We start from the raw sequence: 19,530 nt of genomic DNA, 5'->3' as shown, positions 1-19,530 counted from the left end.
CGTAAAAATAAAAAATCATATTTTTTCCACAAAAATGTTCTTTTCTCCCACAATTTTTTATTTTTCCAATGGTAACAGGAGACATTGGACCCCAAAAGTTGGTGTACAATTTGTCCTGAGTATGCAGATACCCCACATGTGGGAGGGAACCACCCTTTGGGCGCATGGTAGAGCGCGGAAGGGAAGGAGCACCATTTTGGAATGCAGACTTTGATGGAATGGTCTATAGCGTCACGTTGCTTTTGCAGAGCCCCTGATGTACTTAAACAGTAGAAACCCCCACAAGTGACCTCATATTGGAAACTAGACCCCCCAAGGAACTTATTTAGATGTGTGGTGAGAACTTTGAACCCCCAAGTATTTCACTAAAGTTTATAATGCAGAGCCATGAAAATAAATATTTTTTTTCCACAAAAATGATTTTTTAGCCCCCAGTTTGTATTTTCCCACGGTTAACAGGAGAAATTAGACCCCAAAATTTGTTGTGCAATTTGTCCTGAGTACTCTGATACCCCATATGTGAGGAAAACTACTGCTTGGGCACACATCGGGGCTCAGCAAGGAAGTAGTGGAGTTTTGAAATTCAGACTTTGATGGAATGGTCTGCGGGCATCATGTTGCATTTGCAGAGACATTGATGAGCCTAAACAGTAGAAATCCCCCACAAGTGACCCCATTTAGGAAACTAGACCCTCCCAAGGAACTTATTTAGATAAGTTGTGAGAACTTTGAACCCCCCAAGTGTTTCACCAAAGTTTATAACGCAGAGCCGTGAAAATAAATAATAATTTTTTCCCACAAAAATGATTTTTTTAGCCCCCAGATTTTTATTTTCCCAAGGGTAACAGGAGAAATTGGACACCAAAAGTAATTGTGCAACTTGTCTTGAGTACGCTGATACCCCACATGTGGGAGAAAACTACTGCTTGGGCACAGATAGGGTCTCAGAAAGGAAGTAGTGGAGTTTTGGAATTCAGACTTTGATGGAATGGTCTGCGGAAATCATGTTGCGTTTGCAGAGCCGCTGATGTTCCTAAACAGTAGAAACCCCCCACAAGTGACCCCATTTTGCAAACTAGACCCCCCTAAGGAACTTGTCTAGATGTGTTGTGTGAACTTTGAATCCCAAGTGTTTAACTAAAGTTTATAATGCAAAGACGTGAAAATAAAAATCATTTTTTCCTGCAAAAATGATAATTTAGCCCCTAAATTGTTATTTTCCCAAGGGTAACAGGAGAAATTGGACAACAAAAGTTTGTCCTGAGTATGCTGATATCCTATATGTGGGGGTAAACCACTGTTTGGGCACACAGCAGAGCTCGGAAGGGAAGGAGCATCATTTTTACTTTTTACTTTTTCAACGCAAAATTGGCTGGAATTGAGATCGGATGCAATGTCGCATTTGGAGAGCCCCTGATGTGCCTAAACAGTGGAAACCCCCTAATTCTAACTAGAACCCTAACCTAAGGAGGTTATAAGGGGGAATTTGATTTACTATTTATAGCGGGTTTTTATGTTTGTCAGCTGTCACACACTAAAAACGCTTTTTATTGCAAAAAATAGTTTTTGCATCACCACATTTTAAGAGCTATAATTTTTCCATATTTTGGCCCACAGAGTCATGTGAGGTCTTATTTTTTGCAGGACAAGTTGTTTTTATAGGTACCATTTTCGGGCACATTACATATTTTGATAGCATTTTATTATGATTTTTGGGAGGCAAAATAAACAAAAACCAGCAATTCGTGAATTTCTTTTGGGTGGGGCATTTATATCGTTCCACGTGTGGCAAAATTGATAAAACATTTAAACTCTTCGGATTTATATGATTACAGTGATACCTCATTTTTATCATTTTTTTATGTGTTGGCGCCTTATTTTTGCATCGATTTATTCTGAGGGCAATAACTTTTTTTGTTTTTTCACTGATGACTCTATATGGTGGCTCGTTTTTTGCAAGATAAGATGACATTTTCAGTGGTGCCAATTTTTTTATATCCGTCTTTTTGATCACGTGTTATTACACTTTTTGTTCAGCGGTATGATAATGAAGCATTGTTTTTTAAATTTTTTTATGGTGTTCACTGATGGGGTTAACTAGTGGGACAGTTTTATAGGTTGGGTCATTAAGGACGCGGCGATACTAAATATGTGTACTTTTATTGTTTTTTTATTACATAAAGAAATGTATTTATTGGAACAAATTATTTTTTTCTTTATTTAGGATTTTTTTTTTACACATACTATTTTTTTCCATTTTTTTACATGGTCCCAGGGTGGGACATCACTGTATAAAGTCAGATCGCTGATCTGATACTTTGCACAGCACTGTGTCAGATCAGCGATCCGACAGGCAGTGAAGGAGGCTTCTCAGGTCCAGTTCTCAGCAGGCACTGAAAAGCCACCTTCCTGCAGGAAACAAAAGGACCACGCGGCCATCTTAGAACTGGGGGTCTTCAGGCAGGGAGAACCTCAGAACAATGCAATTACATTGCGTTGTTCTGAGGGTCTCAAAGAAGCACGCAGGGAGCCCCCTCCCTGCGCAATGCTTCTTTATGCCACGGCAATGCTGCAGTCTTGTTTGATGGCAGTGTTCCAGGGGTTAAAGTTCTGGGAGCAGTCCATGACAGCTCCTGGCACTTAGTCCCGGGTGTCAGCTGTGATAATCAGCTGACACCCAGCCACAATCAGCTGCGCTCCCCTGTGAGCACGGCTGATTGCGTTTGACGTACTATTCTGTCCATGGGAAGTAAGGCCCAGGTCACATGGACGGAATAGTATGTTGGATGACAGGAAGGGTTTAAGCGGTATTGAATGAACTTGACAATGTGCCGCCAAGTCATGCATTTTCAAGATATTAACAAAGTATTTTTAATGACCTTCCCCAAATAATTGCGTAAAATGTATGCATTTCACAATAACTAATAACTCAGTCAAAGGCATAAACAACAACTTAAAGCGTAACTGCCATTTACATTTTTATTTCATAAATCAACGATACAGGTGACAATAAACAACTTTGTAACATATCTTATCAAAGAAATCTGCTTCTTTCTCCTCCAGGACTGATCATTTTCAAAATTCTTTATTCACGGGTAAAGTCTGTCTTCAGAGAAGAGATGGTTACATTACTGAGATATGAGATGACAATTGTAATTTTTTGGCATGTTGTTTTGACAAGTCAAATTTTACATTTGTGGAAACTGATTCTAGATTTTCTGCTGACTGGGGTAAAACTTGGAATGGCAGCCCCTAAACTGGCAGCAAAAAGCTCTGCCAACTAACTAGTAATTAGAGGATTGTGCGGGATTTGCATTCACAGAATGGCTGATTTTTTTCTCAAAAATATGTCTTTCAGCAAATAAATTTGTCTCAAACTGAATTTTCTTTATTATTCTCTGGGGTTTCTCCAGACACTAAATCATGTTAAATCCAAGATTTTTCACTTTTTTTAAAAAACTTCACTGCTCACCTCTCAGACCACTTCTCTATATGTGTCAGCTGTCCGATCTTCTTTCTGCCATTTCTCTATACAGCTTCGTCCTTTTCACTATAGGTCAGGACTTCCGTCCCAGTCACTATGTACTATATTGTAAGGACCTGGACTACAGTAAAGAGTTTAAATTAGAGCAATGGTGGAAAAACAACTGGACTGTAATCAGCAAGCAGTGGGGCACCTATGAGTTGAGTAGTGAGTTGAGTGTAAGCTCCCTTTTTACCATTGTCGGCCCTAAATGGTCCGACAAACTGGTGGTCATGTATTTTTTTATTTTTCAAAAATCGCAAATTATATCTCTTACTGTTTGAATTTGTGTGGAACAATGAATTTCAGGAATTTCAACTCAAACACGATCTTCAGTGGATCAATCTGTTCATCCCTACAACTAACAAATCCTCAAGGCTCTTACTGAGGAATCTGGCAGCTTTACAGTGAAGTAGAGTAAGCAGCTTGGATCTCATCACTGTGTAAAGAACTTTGAGCACAGGGATGATAGTAAGAGAGCAGAGAGCAAAGTGGCTTGACAACTGGGAGTACAATGGAAATAAATACCTGCAGGCTACGCATAAAATTTGAGAAAAAGACCAAGCTCAACAGATATTGCATCAGAAGTAAAGGCTCCTCTTTTTAATTACTATCTTATTTTTCATTTATGCTTGTACTGCATATGTCAGTCTTTAAAATGCATCTGCAGTACAAATTACCAATAAAAAGAAATAAAAATCGCAAATATCTTTCTACTGGTCAGAGTCAAGAGAAACAGCATTTTTCCGCCCTTTGAAACACCTCAGTTTGCTTCCTGAGATGAGATGCTTGATAGCCGTCACTTAAGCAGACATGGCCACGCACAGTGCACTGTGCTGTTGTTTCTACTACTACTAATAATAATAATCGTTATTTTTATATAGCGCTAACATATTCCGCAGCGCTTTACAGTTTTGCACACATTATCATGTGGCCAAGTCGGCACTGTGCCTTTAATTTTGCTTTTGTGTCAGTCGGGTCACGCCATTACTAGCAGACACAGCTGCACAGATAACTGCGTGCGGGCATGTTTTAGAGACAGCTCAAACAGCGCCGAAGAAACAGGTGGCTATGCACAGCTACTGGAGGAGCGACCAGGTCCCATGGGTCCCAGCTATGAGTAGGCCTAACATTTGTCAAGGGCCCCAGCACTTGCCTGGGTGCTGATGGGACCTGCTGTGGTACAGTCACTACATAGATGATTCCACCATTGTAAGGTCATCTGATGTGGCAGCCAAATCATACCTTGCCAGTTACTAGTAATTTGTGTTTAAGATTTACAAACAATAATGTTAAATATTTGTATCTGACTGGTAACAACAAAACAAGGGTAAAGGTACCTTCACACTGAGCAACTTTAAAATGAGAATGACAACGATCCGTGACGTTGCAGCGTCCTGGATAGCGATCTCGTTGTGTTTGACACGCAGCAGCGATCTGGATCCCGCTGTGCCATCGCTGGTCGTAGCTGAAAGTCCGGAACTTTATTTGGTCGTCAGGTCGGCGTGATTCGTCATGTTTGACGGCAAAAGCAACGATGCCTGCAATGTTTTTTCACGGAGCTAACAACCAGCGAGATCGATAAGTACGTCACTGGATCGCTTCTGCATCGTTCTGGAGTTGCTGTGTTTGACATCTCTACAGCGACCTAACAGCGACGCTCCAGCGATCTAGTTTAGGTCGGATCGTTGTCTATATGGCTGGAGCGTCGCTAAATGTGACGGTACCTTAACAGAAACATGGTTAAAAACAGAAACTAATGTGCCAGAGGCTCAATAAATAGTCTTTTGCACTCAAATTCAGGTATAATTTGAACAAAAATAATCTGACAATTTAATTTGCACCATATGTAATATATTTTTTTAATTTAGACACTTTTTACTTTTCAAAGGGTGTGATCACTCTGAAATATGGTGTCACATATCGGAAAAGGTGCATAGCCTAATGTGTAACACCATGTGCCAAAAAATGCAGCACCTTTGGGGAGAACATGTCTTGTAAAAAGCAATCCAAGTTCCAGTTGTTGTGAACTAAGACTTAAAATTAAACAGATTTTTTTTTAAACAGCATGATCCAGTTTAATACATTTTGCACATTTTGTCCCCCTTTTCCACAATAAATACAAAAGTAGCAATCTGCCACAGTGATTGCAGCAGTACAGCTTTCCCTCAGTAATGAGAGTGCTCCCTCTTCAGATTGCAATATGTTAGTTGTGCAAACAAACCTAACAATATATTGTGTATCTAGTTCTGTTATTGTATGTACTAAGCAACTGTATTTTTTATTACACAGATTGGTACATGGGACCCTGCTAGTGGCTTAAATATGACAGAAAATCAGAAAGAAAAACCTGCAAATATTACAGACTCCTTATCAAATCGTTCACTTATAGTAACCACAATATTGGTAAGTGTGTGTGTTTGTTTAGGCAAAATTATGTATGCATCCCAGTACATGTATAAAACACACTTTATGATTTATGCAGGGGCACCTCTGAGGATTAAAAGTGGTTGTAGAAACCCCATGATCTTAAAGGTGATGGGAATTGTATGTAAGTGAATAACACTGGTGAGAGGTTCACTTTTAGAAAAATGAAATACCACTTTGCTTTCTAAAAGGTTGCTGGTCATTTTTTGGATAAGTAAGTATTATACACATACCTCACTTTTATCTGCAGACATTAAATGTTGTATTGCTCTCCAGACCTTCTGAGAATAAACTTCCTTATGTTATAGCCAAAGGTTTCAAATTTTGATGCACCAGTTCTGAGCATCTGCCATCATTTTTTAGTACCTCAGTTTCTATACATTCGTACATAGTTGAGTCACCTGGTCTTATGTCAATGCTGAAAGTAATGTTTTGGCTAAACTTCTTTAGAATACTACCTCCAACGATACTTCTTCAAATTGTAATTGAGTGTATGCAAATTATGAAAAACTGGAAAATCATATTTTTAACCCCTTCACACCGAAGCCTGTTTTCACCTTCCAGACCAGGCCAATTTTTACAATTCTGACCACTGTCATTTTATGAGGTCATAACTCTGGAATTCTTCAATGGATCCCACTGATTCTGAGAAGATTTTCTCATGACATATTTTACTTCATGATATTTGTAAATTTTCTTTCATATAACGCGTCTATTTGTGAAAAAAAAATTGGGGTAAAACTATGAAAATTTCACAATTTTCTAACTTTTCATTTTTATGCCCTTAAATAAGAGAGTAATACCACACAAAATAGCTAAAGGGAACCTGTCACAAGGTTTGGCCTATACGAGTTTCGGCCACCACCTTCCAGGACTTATCTACAGCGTTCTATAATGCTGTAGATAAGCCCCAATCCAACCTGCAAGAGAAGAAAAATAACTTTTATTATACTCACCTGGGGGTAGTCTGACCTGATGGGTGTTAAATGTCCTGGTCCAGTGCCTCTCATCTTATTGTGATGCCACCCTCCTGCTTTCTTCATGGCTCCCTGACATCGCGTTCCTGCACAGACATAGTTATCTGCCCTGTTGAAGGCAGAGCAAATTCCTGCAGTGCGCAGGCACTGGGCCTCACTTAACTCTCCTGCTGCCTGCGCACCGCAATACTTTGCTCTGCCTTCAACAGGGCTGATAAGTACAGCTGCGCAGAAGCATGATGCCGAGGAAGCAGGAGGGCCACGATCATAAGAAAATGGGAGGCGACAGACCACGACCTGTGACACCCCTCAGACTAGACCGCCCCACAGGTAAGTATAATAAACTTATTTTTCTTCTTTTCAGGTCGGATCAGAGATTTATCTACAAGCATTATAGAATGCTGTAGATAAGCCTTGAAAGGCGGTGGCTGTAACTCATATTGGCCAAACCTGGTGGCAGGCTCGTTTTAATAAATAACATTTTCCACATGTCTACTTTACTTCAGCCCAATTTTTGAAACATTTTTTTAGACGTTATAAGGGTTAAAATTTGACCAGCGATTTCTCATTTTTACGACAAAATTTGCAAAATCATTTTTTTAGGACCATCTCACATTTGAAGTGACTTTGAGGGGCCTACATGACAGAAAACACCCAGAAGCTGCACCATTCTAAGAATTGCAACCCTCAAGGTACTCAAAACCACATTCAAGAAGTTTAATAACCCTTCAGGTGCTTCATAGGAATGTGGAAGGAAAAAATAAACATTTACTTTTCTTTCACCAAAATTTTCCTTTAGATGTAAGCTTTTTTACTTTCCCAAGGGTAACAGGCAAAAATTGACCAAACAATTTGTTGTGAAATTTCTCCTGAGCATGGTGATACCCCATACATTGGGGAGATCTACTTTCTGGGAACACGGCAGGGCTCGGAAGGGAAGAGTGCCAGTTCATTTTTTGAAAGTGAAATTTGCTGGCATAATTAGCGTCCGCCATGTCAAGTTTGGACAGGCCCTGATGTACCTAAACAGTGGAAACCCATAGCATGTGACACCATTTTGGAAAATAGACCCCTTAGGGAACTTATCCAGATGTGTATTGATTCCACAGGTGCTTCACACAAGTTAATAAATCAGATCTGTGAAAATAAAAAAATTACATTTTTCCCAGATAAATCTGTTTTAGCTCCAAATTTTGCATTTTTATAAGGGTGACAGGAGAAATCGCTCCATAAAATTTGTACAATTTCTCCTGAGTAAGCTGATACCCAATATGTGAGGAAAATAACTGGTTTGCTGCATGGCAGAGCTTGGAAAGGAAGGAGCGCCATGTGACTTTTTGAATGCAAAATTTGCTGGAATAATTAGCGGACGCCATGTCGCATTTGGAGAGCCCCTGGTGTACCTAAACAGTGGAAACCCCAACAGGTGACACCATTTTGGAAACTAGACCCCTTTTGGCACTTATCTAGGTATGTATTGAACACCTTGAACCCCCAGGTGTTTCAAAGAAGTTTACAATGTTAAGCCATGAAAAAAAACTAATTTTCCTGTAAAAACCTTTTTTAGCTCCAAATATTGTATTTTCACCACGGCAACAATAAAAAATGGACTCCAAAATTGAATGTACAACTGAAGTTTAACGATAACCTATATGTCATCAAAAACTACTTTTGAGGCACAGTTCAAAGCTCAGAAGGGAAGAAATGCAATATTATAGTGCAGATTTTGCAGCACTTGTTTGGGGGTACCACGTTACATTCGCAGAGACCCCGAGGTACCAACATAGCAGAATCCCCCATAAGTGACTCCCATTCTCAATGAATTTATCTAGGTGTGCAGTGATTACATTAACACCACAGATGTGTCACAGACTTTTATACCAGTGAGCAGTGAAGGTAAAATAATCTATACTTTTACAACCAAGATTGTATGTTAGCCCCAAATTTTACATTTTCATACTGGGAATTGGATAAAAATGGCACCAAAACTTATCCCACAATTTTTACTGAACGTGGCAATACCCAATGCTACTCATGCTTCTGGAGAAACACACCTGTAAATTAGGCGGGCTCTCATCACTACGGAAATGCCAAGCATGTGGGCGCTAAATGTGGTTTAGGCACACTGGGGCTCAGAAGGGAGGATGGCATATGGATTTGGGAGCAAATAATTTGATGAATTTCTTTCGGGGAAGAGGAGCCATTTCACTTTCCAGAGCCTTTGTGCTACCAGTAACGCAGAAGCCCATAATATTTCCTTTAACAGATAATGGATCTGAGTATGGGCTTGATTTTTTGTTGATTGGGTTGAGGCTTTTTTTTGGGATCATTTTTCATAACATTTATGATCACATTTATCTGGTGGTCTACGCCAGGGGTGTCAAACTGCATTCCTCGAGGGCTGCAAACAGGTCATGTTTTCAGGATTTCCTTTTACTGCACAGGTGATAATTTAATCACCAACTCATTATTTGTGTAGGTGATTAAATTATCACCTGTGCAGTACAAGGAAATCCTGAAAACAGGACCTGTTTGCAGCCCTCGAGGAATGCAGTTTGACACCCCTGCTCTACGCTGAGCACTTACATCGGGGTTTCCACATAAATCTCCAAGTGGCATGACAGATGAATCCCCCGATGGTCCCATTTACTATAATGAGACAGCAGAGTTACTCTAGACTCTGTCTGGCCTCTGTTCAGCGTTGTCCTTCTTTTCATAAGTGCACAAAACTGTGGCCAACAGCACTTTTTGAGCAATCCTCAAAAGAACGAATACCACCGTATCACAGGACCTATGGCGACCACAGTAGCAACATCTGCCTCATTATAGGGAATCTTCTGCCAGGGGTTCTTCCTGAATCACGTATTTCAGAGATTTACAGGGAAACCACAGTGTAAGCAAGCAGCATAGAGTGCAGGGTAAATGTGCGCCGAGCCTTACTGCAATCTTTGCGAGGCAGAGTGAAAAAATCAACAGCATGTTAAGAATTGGTTTTATTTTTTGCGCCATTCTTCATGCGGTATAAGTGATTAGGTGACTTTATTCTTTGGGTCAGTGCGATTACAGCGATACCAGATTTATATTGCGTCTTTATTCTTGGCTGCTGTCACACACCAAAAGATGCTATTTATTGCAAAAACTAGTTTTTACATCACCATATTTTGAGAGCTATAATTTTTCCATATTTCTGCCGACAGAGTCATGTTATAGCCTGTTTTTTTGCGGGACGAGCTGATGTTTTTATTGGTACCATATTCGGGCACATGACAATTTTTGATCGTTTTCTAGTCCAATTTTTGAGAGACAGATTGAACAAAAACCAGCAATTCAGGAATTGCCTTTTGGCTTTTTTTTTATACTGTGCCGCATGTGGTAAAAATTGGTAAGGAAGCTTTATTCTTCGGGTCAGTACGATTACAGTGCTACTCAATTTATATTATTTTTTATTTTCTGGCGCTTTTTACACAATGAAAACTATTTTATAGAAAAAAAATATTCTTTTTGCATCGCTTTATTCTGAGAGCTATAACTTTGTTATTTTTCTGCTAATGGAGCTGTATTGCAGCTTGTTTTTTGCGGGACAAGTTCACAATTTCAGCAGTACCATTTTTGCTTACATTCGTCTTTTTGATCGTGTTTTATTGCACTTTATTTTTTGGTGGTATGATGATAAAGCATTGCTTTTTGCCTCAGTTTTTATTATTTTTTTTTACAGTGTTCACTGAAGGAGCTAACTTGTGGAACATTTTTATAGAATGGGTTGTTACGGACGTGGCAATACCAAATTACTTTTGTTGTTTATTTTTTCATTTACATAAATTAATGTATTCATTAGAATAATATTTGTTTATTTTCTTTGTTCTTTATTTGGGGATTTTTTAAAAAAAATATTTTTACACTTTTTAATATTTTTTTTTCACTTTTTTACATTGTCCCAGGAAGGGACATCACTATACAGTGTCAGATTGCTGATCTGATACTCTGCAATTCTTCGGCACTGCAGAGCATCAGAGCAGCCTCAGACAGACAGGGATGGAGGCATGTCAGTGCCTTCTCTCAGCAGGCCACCTTCCCTGTAGGACCCAATAATAATATATAATATATATATGGTTCTTTAAAGAGAAATAAATGATAATAATCAACAATAATAGAATGGATATTCTATTATTTTATTCTGAGACTAGAAACATTTCAACATATATAAAATATAAAAACAGCACCAAATTAGAGAGCTCTCTAATAAATTGTAGGTAAAGATGATAGAGCCAAAAAGAACATTGCACCATTTTTAAGATTTTTCAAATGGTTAATTACAAATAGGTTATTAATTACATCAGTTACCTCTATTTACCGGTATATCTGAAAATGGTTTTAGAGCTAACATGAGAAATATGGGTTTACAATTTAGAAAATGATTTGTTGTATCACCTTACAAAGAGTATTGAAGTGACAAACATGCTATGGACTATGGACAAATTAAGCCAGAAAAATCATTTTATTGTACAGGAAGAACCTTATGTGATGTTTAAGAAATCTGATAAACCACTCTATGGAAAGGAAAGATTTGAAGGCTATTGTATTGACCTACTTCAAAAGTTATCTGAAATCCTCGGATTTAAATATGAAATTAGATTGGTGGAGGATGGAAAATATGGAGTCAAGGATGACGCCACGCAGCAGTGGAATGGGATGGTTCGTGAGCTCATGGACCATGTAAGTTTTTGTTTGTTTTTACTATTTTTATATCTATACAACATACATAGTATCAGAATCTTTCAATTTCTTTCCCTTTTGGAAGTGTTTTATATCTTTCCATTTATGCTAATGTTGCTGTTAATCTTTGCATTTTACCAGCCATGAGTGAATGCATTAAAATGTTTTACTGATTATGCCAGTAGATAAAAAATGCAATATTTTGACCAAAGTGCAGCAAATACCACTGAATCATTTGAAAATGTATAACTAAAATTGTAGCATTAACTAAAAAAAATAACGTTTTCTAAATGGGTCATAATGACCAGGAAATTTTATCAGTTTTTTCCACTTCTCTTTGCAACAGGCAGAAGTTTTACTATACAAGGCTTTACTTAAAGGGAACCTGTCACCCCGTTTTTTCAGATTGAGCTATAAATACTGTTAAATAGGGCCTGCGCTGTGCGTTACTATAGTGTATGTAGTGTACCCTGATTCCCCATGTATGCTGAGAAATACATTACCAAAGTCGCCGTTTTTGCCTGTCAATCAGGCTGGTCTGGTCAGGTGGGCGTGTTCACAGCGCTCTTTTCTTCTCCAGCTTTCCGTTGGTGGCGTAGTGGTGTGCGCATGTCCAAGGTCCGAATTCCCTGCGCCCACGTGAAGACACAGCGCACGATCTGCGCTGTAATCCCTTGCATCGGTGGGGGCGGCCATCTTCCTGGGGCCGCGCGTGCGCAGATGGAGTGCTCTGCTGCACGGGGCTTCAGGAAAATGGCCGCGGGATGCCGCGCGTGCGCATTAGAGATCGCGGCGGCCATTTTCCCAAAGCCGAGTTTGCATCTCGGCTTTGGAAAAATGGCCGCCGCGATCTCTAATGCGCACGCGCGGCATCCCGCGGCCATTTTCCTGAAGCTCCGTGCAGCAGAGCACTCCATCTGCGCACGCGCGGCCCCAGGAAGATGGCCACCCCCACCGATGCAAGGGATTACAGCGCAGATCGCGCGCTGTGTCTTCACGTGGGCGCAGGGAATTCGGACCTTGGACATGCGCACACCACTACGCCACCAACGGAAAGCTGGAGAAGAAAAGAGCGCTGTGAACACGCCCACCTGACCAGACCAGCCTGATTGACAGGCGAAAACGGCGACTTTGGTAATGTATTTCTCAGCATACATGGAGAATCAGGGTACACTACATACACTATAGTAACGCACAGCGCAGGCCCTATTTAACAGTATTTATAGCTCAATCTGAAAAAACGGGGTGACAGGTTCCCTTTAATGCCGGACAAATTAAATTATATATACTGTATATGCATATTTTTTATTCTGTGTTAGGGTTCATATTAATTGCAATGTTATACTTTTATTTGTAATATATAGTACAGTAAATATAGAAAGAAAATTAATTTTTGTCTTAGTTTCTTGTTATAGTTTTATTGTTCACGATTCTGACCAAATAATCTATTAAATTAATAATCTGCAGAATTAATTCTCATGGTTTCTACAGTCATGTAGATGCCTAATAAGTGAAGGTTTTTGTTTTGATTTTTTTGTATGTAGTAAAATATATTTTATATGAAAAAAATCATGATTATATATAATATACAAAGCTAAAAGAATACAGCAGCATTCTGTAAGTGCTAATATAATTATTATTATATACTTATATACTTGGCCAATTTATGAGAGACAAGGTGCAATTTTCTTTCATGGACCCTAACCTAATTTTTATATAACTTGTCTCCCCTGGGCTAAAAAGCCACAACTTTAAAGGGCAGGTAGAAGCCAGCATAAATTAAAAACAGCCTGCAACTTACAGGATGAGTTATCAGTCAAATATGGAGGCAGTCACCATCTCCTATAGTATACTACCAAAATAAAAAATCTGACCATGCACCTCTGAACAGAATAAATCAAGTCTGAACAGGTTTAAGCTGCCATGACTGCATAATACATAAAAAGAATACATGCATAATATATGCCAGAAACTTAGGTATAAGTAATGACTAGGGTTGAGCGACTTTTAGTTTCTTAGGGTTGAGTCGGGTATCGCGAAACCCGACTATCTCAAAAGTCGAGTCGAGTGAAATCGGCCGATTATGGCGAAAAGTCGGGGATCGACCGAAACACGAAACCCAATGCAAAGTCAATTGGGATATTTTTTTTTCTCTCTCTCTCTCTCGTGTTACACATTGCAAATCGCTACAGCGCACAAGCGACAAGATGGCGATAGGCATCCACGCCCCTAAGACCTATGTCATCACTCTGCCCACGCTCCTTCATTGGCTGAAAAAATGGCGCCAAACGCATCATACGAAACCGCGACTTTGGCGCGAAGATCGCAGACCGCATGGCCGATCCCACACTAGGATAGGGTCGGGTTTCATGAAACCCGACTTTGCCAAAAGTCTACGACTTTTGAATTTGTATGATCCGTTTCGCTCCAGCCTAGTAATGACCATAGTCTGTATGGGAAACTCCCAATAGAATAGTGACAATGTCAGAGAACAAAAATAGAGCATATAAATCTCAAAAGATGTAAGAATTATTGCATATAAAAAGTACAAATTTATTGGTTATATTAGAAAAATTTACAGAAAAGTACACAAAATAAATACAAAAAAATTACAAGTGTCGGGAGAATGGTGAAGACTAGTGTTGAGCATTCCGATACTGTAAATATCGGGTATCGGCCGATATTTGCTGAATCCGAATTCCGATACTGAGTTCTGATATTTTTGCGATATCAGATACCGGAATCTGAAGTTTCCATAGTGCTATTATGCACTATAATGGAGTGTGGGCAGTGCGGGGGCGGAGACTGCATGTGTGTGTGCTGGCGGGGTCTGTGCGTGACCGTGGGGGGTCTGTGCGTGCCTGCCAGGGCTCTGTGTGGCCTGCTGGGGCTCTGTGCAGCTTGCCGGGGCTCTTTGCGTGCCTGCCGGGGCTCTGTGCGGCCTGCCGGAGCTCTGTGCATGCCTGCCGGGGCTCTGTGTGGGTGCCTGCCAGGGCTCTGTGTGGCCTGCTGGGGCTCTGTGCGGCCTTCCAGGGCTCTGTGCAGGCTGCCGGGCCTCTGTGAGGCCTGCCAGTGCTATGTGCGGCCTGCCAGTGCTCTGTACGTGCCTGCAGGGGCTTTGTGCGGCCTGCCGGGGCTCTGTGCGGCCTGCCGGGGCTCTGTGAGTGCCTGCTGAGGCTCTGTGCAGCCTTCCGGGCTCTGTGCGTGCCTGCCGAGGCTCTGTGCGTTCTTGCCGGGGCTCTGTGCTACCTGCCAGAGCTCTGTGTGTGCCTGCCGGGGCTCTCTGCGGCATGCCAGGGCTCTGTGTGGGCTTCTGGGGCTCTGTCCGGCCTGCCGGGGCTCTGTGCGGCCTGCCGGGGCTCTGTGCGGGCTTGCTGGGGCTCTGTGCGGGCTGCCAGGGGTCTGTGCAGGCATCGTCCGATACATACTATATACATACTACATACATACTACATACAACATGCTACATACATACTACATACATACTACATACATACAACATACATACTACATACAACATACATACTATATACATACTATATACATACTACATACATACCACATAGTACATACACACTACATACATACGTCATACATACTATATACTACATACATACTACATACTACATACATACTACATACCTACTACATACATACATACTACATATAATACATTCATACATTACATACAATGCATACATACAGACATATAGTACATTAAACATAGAGTACATACTCAACATGACTTGTCACTTTTTTCCCCGAAGCCAGTGTCATCTGTAAAAAAGATTAAAACAACAAACAACTAATATACTCCTGGTCCGCAGAAATCCACGAGTGTCCCACGACGATCTCCCGTGGTAAACGGCAGCATCTGCTGATGTGACCGCTCTCTAGGGGCTCCAGGAATAGAATGACGGGAGGAAGGTATCCTTCCGCACTGTATTCCCCTGCCACTGTAAAAAATAGTCCCTAGTGTCACTTTTGGCATTGCTTTGTGAGAAAATTTCCCATGCAGAAATTGCCATAAAGTAAGACTTTGCACTAAGGTAACCTCTCAGTGATGCACTGCTGGAGCCATTGTATCCTGTCAGTGTGTCACTGAGGGTCCTATAGAGCAGTGAAATCACCTGATGTCACTGTTCTATAGGGGAGATCGTCGTGGGACCCTCGTTATTAATTGGACTTCGGCGGACAGATAGTATACAGTTTATTATTTTACGTTTTTTGCAGGTGCTGAAGTATGGTAAGTATGGTTAAATGAAGAATATTAAAATACTTTTTTCCTAATGTGTGTGTGTTTTATTAACCCTTTCCTACTATTGGATTAATAATGGATAGGCGTCTTATTGACCCCTCTCCATTATTAACCCGGCTTAATGTCACCTTACAATAGCAAGGTGACATTAACCCCTTATTACCTCATATTCCACCACTACACAGGAGTGGGAAGAGAGTGGCTAAGTGCCAGAATTGGTGCATCTTACAGATGCGCCATTTCTGGGGCGGCTGCGGACTGGCATTTGTAGCCGGGGGGGCCAATATCCATGGCCCCTCTCTAGGCTATGAATATCAGCCCGCAACTGTCTGCGTAGCCTTTCTGGCTATAAAATATAGGAATAAAAATAAGCCATCTCACCAGTGATGCATAAACCAATCTTCAGGAGCACGGACCCGCTGTGTCCAGGCGTATAAAGTAAAAAAAATAAAGGAATGTCCAGCTTCACCGAATCCGTAAAAAAGAGTTTTCTTTATTCACAAACTTTAAACATGGAGGATACAGACTTCAGCACGAACCATATGGGTAAGAATCTCAACGTGTTTCTGGAGACTAAGCTCCAGATGATTAAGGGAGCTTAGTCTCCAGAAACGCGTTAAGATTCTTACCCATATGGTTAGTGCTGAAGTCTGTATCCTCCATGTTTAAAGTTTGTGAGTAAAGAAAACTCTTTTTTACGGATTTGGTGCAGCTGGACATTCCTTTCTTTTTATAAATTATAGGGGGACCCCACGTAATTTTTTTGGGGGTCCCCCTATTTTAATAGCCAGTAAAGGCTACGCAGACAGCTGTGGGCTGATATTCAAAGCAGGCTACAAATTTTGGCCCCCGGCCGCCGGCTTTCCCCCTCTGGTGCAGAAAATTGCACGGGAGCCCACACCGTTTTTTTTTTTAATTCAACGCTCATTAAGGTCTCTTTCACACTTGCATCAGTACGGATCCGTCGCTATGCGTCGGGCCAACATACCGACGCACGTTGTGAAACTTGTGCACGACGTGGGCAGCAGATGCAGTTTTTCAATGCATCCGCTGCCCATTCTGAAGTCCGGGGAGGAGGGGGCAGAGTTTTGGCAGCGCAAAAAATGGTGGACGCGATGGACAAAAAAAGTTCACTTGAACTTTTTTTGTGCCGATGGTTCGCCAAAACACGATGGATCTGTTGCACGATGGACGCGACATGTGGCAATCCATCGCAATCCGTCGCTAATACAAGTCTATGGGTAAAAAGCGCATCCTGCGAGCACATTTGCAGGATCCGTTTTTTTCCCAAAAAGACAGATTGCGACGGATTGCTAAAAATGCAAGTGTGAAAGTAGCCTTAGAAACATCAGCCTATATCTATGGATATATCTATCTATAGATATATTTATAGATAAAAAAAACGTTGCCACAATATGTGGGTAAATTTAACCCTGCACGTTCTTATACTGAACTATGGAGTGCTGCCTCATTTTTGGATACCTATATTTATAGATAGATATATCTATAGATACATAGATGTATCTATCCATATATCTGGCTGCTTTCACACATCAGGTTTCTGCCGTCAGGCACAATCCGGCGAGTCCAGATTGAGTCCCCAATCTAGAGCCCCAGCAAGCCCGCAAGGAGCCCCGGCAAGCCCACACAGACCCCCGGCAGCCTGCACAGAGCCCCGGCAAGCCCGCGCAGAGCCCCGGCAGGCTGCACAGAGCCCCAGCAGGCATGCACAGAGCCCCATCAGGCACAAACAGAGACCCGGCAGGCCGCACAGAGCCCCAGCAAGCGCGAACAGAGCCCCAGCAGGCACACACAGACCCCCGGCATTCTGCACAGAGCCCCGGCAAGCTAGCACAGAGCCCCGGCAAACCCGCATAGACCCCAGGCAGCCCGCACAGAGCCCCGGCAAGCCTGCACAAAGCCCTGGCAGGCACGCACAGAGCCCTGGCAGGCCGCACAGAGCCCCGGCAGGCACGCACAGAGCCCCGGCACGCTGCACAGAGCCCCGGCAGGCACGCACAGAGCCCCGGCACGCTGCACAGAGCCCCGGCAGGCACGCACAGAGCCCCGGCAGGCACGCACAGAGCCCCGGCACGCCGCACAGAGCCCCGGCAGGCACGCACAGAGCCCCGGCACGCTGCACAGAGCCCCGGCAGCCCGCACAGACCCTTGAGATGCCGTACATATCCCCTACAGGCCCACACAGACCCGGCCTGCACACACAGACACACACAGTGTCCACCCACACACCGCCCACACTCTTCCCCCCTCTGGAACAGGATGTAGAATGACAGAAAGGACTTATTTACATTCCAATATTTGTGTCCCATTGACTTGCATTGGTATCATGTATCGGTATCGGTGATATCCGATATTTTTTGGATATCGGCCGATCCAATCCGATACCGATACTTCTTGATATCAGAAGGTATCCCTCAACACTAGTGAAGACACAATCAGTCACCGTACACACAGGACAACAGAAGAATATAGCAGCACTCTGTAAGCGCCAAGATGTATAGAAACATTGACTATATGAAGCTTGGCATTATTGCTATATTGGGCACACTTACAAAATGAAGGTACTTAGTGCGAAAATTGACCTTATATATGTATATATACATATATATATATATATATATATATATATATCCAAAAATGACAGCAGCACTCTCCAGTATCAACACCAGGCACATTCCAGCTGTTTCTATGGTGCGTTTCTCAACTGCTGAAATGCTGAATAAAGAATCCTTACACTTTGCTGGACATGTTGCCTCCTTTTCTGGATATACAGTACAGACCAAAAGTTTGGACGCACCTTCTCATTTAAAGGTTTTTCTGTATTTTCATGACTATGAAAATTGTACATTCACACTGAAGGCATCACATAATGTGTGAAACAACTGACATTATGTCTTATATTCTAGGTTCTTCAAAGTAGCCACCTTTTGCTTTGATGACTGCTTTGCACACTCTTGGCATTCTCTTGATGAGCTTACAATTTTCATAGTCATGAAAATACAGAAAAATCTTTAAATCAGAAGGTGTGGCCAAACTTTTGGTCTGTACTGTACATACACTACCGTTCAAAGGTTTAGGATCACCCAGACAATTTTGTGTTTTCCATGAAAACTCATACTTTTAGTAATCAAATGAGTTGCCAAATGAATTTAAAATGTGATCCAGACATTGACAAGGTTCAAAAAAAGAGTTTTTTGTGAAATAATAATTTTCTCCTTCAACATTTGCTTTCGTCAATGATTACTCCCTTTGCGGCAATTACAGCATTGCAAAACTTTGGCATTCTAGCAGTTAATTTTCTGAGCTAATCTGGAGAAATTTCACCCCATGCTTCCAGATGCCCCTCCCACAAGTTGGTTTGCCTTGATGGGCACTTTTTGTGTACCATATGGTCAAGCTGCTCCCACAACAGCTCAATGGGTTGAGATCTGATGACTGCTCTGACCACTCCATTACAGATAGAATACTAGCTGCCTGCTTCTTCCCAAAATAGTTCTTGCATATTTGGAGGTGTGCTTTGGGTCATTGTCCTGTTGTAGGATGAAATTGGCTAAAATCAAGCGCTGTCCACAGTGTATGGCATGGCATTTCAAAATGGAAGGATAGCCTTC

The 19,530-nt window shown here is 41.6% G+C and overlaps 1 protein-coding gene across 2 annotated transcripts in view; it reads left to right on the top strand.

Moving 5' to 3' along the window:
- Positions 1–19,530, top strand: part of GRIK2 (glutamate ionotropic receptor kainate type subunit 2) — a 1,405,635-nt gene that overhangs the window by 896,416 nt on the left and 489,689 nt on the right. For both annotated transcript variants that reach the window (XM_069726310.1, XM_069726309.1), the window contains 2 exons: positions 5,816–5,929; positions 11,434–11,640. In XM_069726310.1, coding sequence (XP_069582411.1) covers positions 5,816–5,929; positions 11,434–11,640 — 321 coding nt within the window. The remainder of the gene's footprint in view (positions 1–5,815; positions 5,930–11,433; positions 11,641–19,530) is intronic.

The sequence above is a fragment of the Ranitomeya imitator genome, chromosome 5 (genome assembly GCF_032444005.1).
Source record: "Ranitomeya imitator isolate aRanImi1 chromosome 5, aRanImi1.pri, whole genome shotgun sequence".
NCBI classification, from domain to species: domain Eukaryota; kingdom Metazoa; phylum Chordata; class Amphibia; order Anura; family Dendrobatidae; genus Ranitomeya; species Ranitomeya imitator.
Note: the sequence above shows the minus strand (reverse complement) of the source record. Positions and strands in the feature narration are given on the sequence as shown.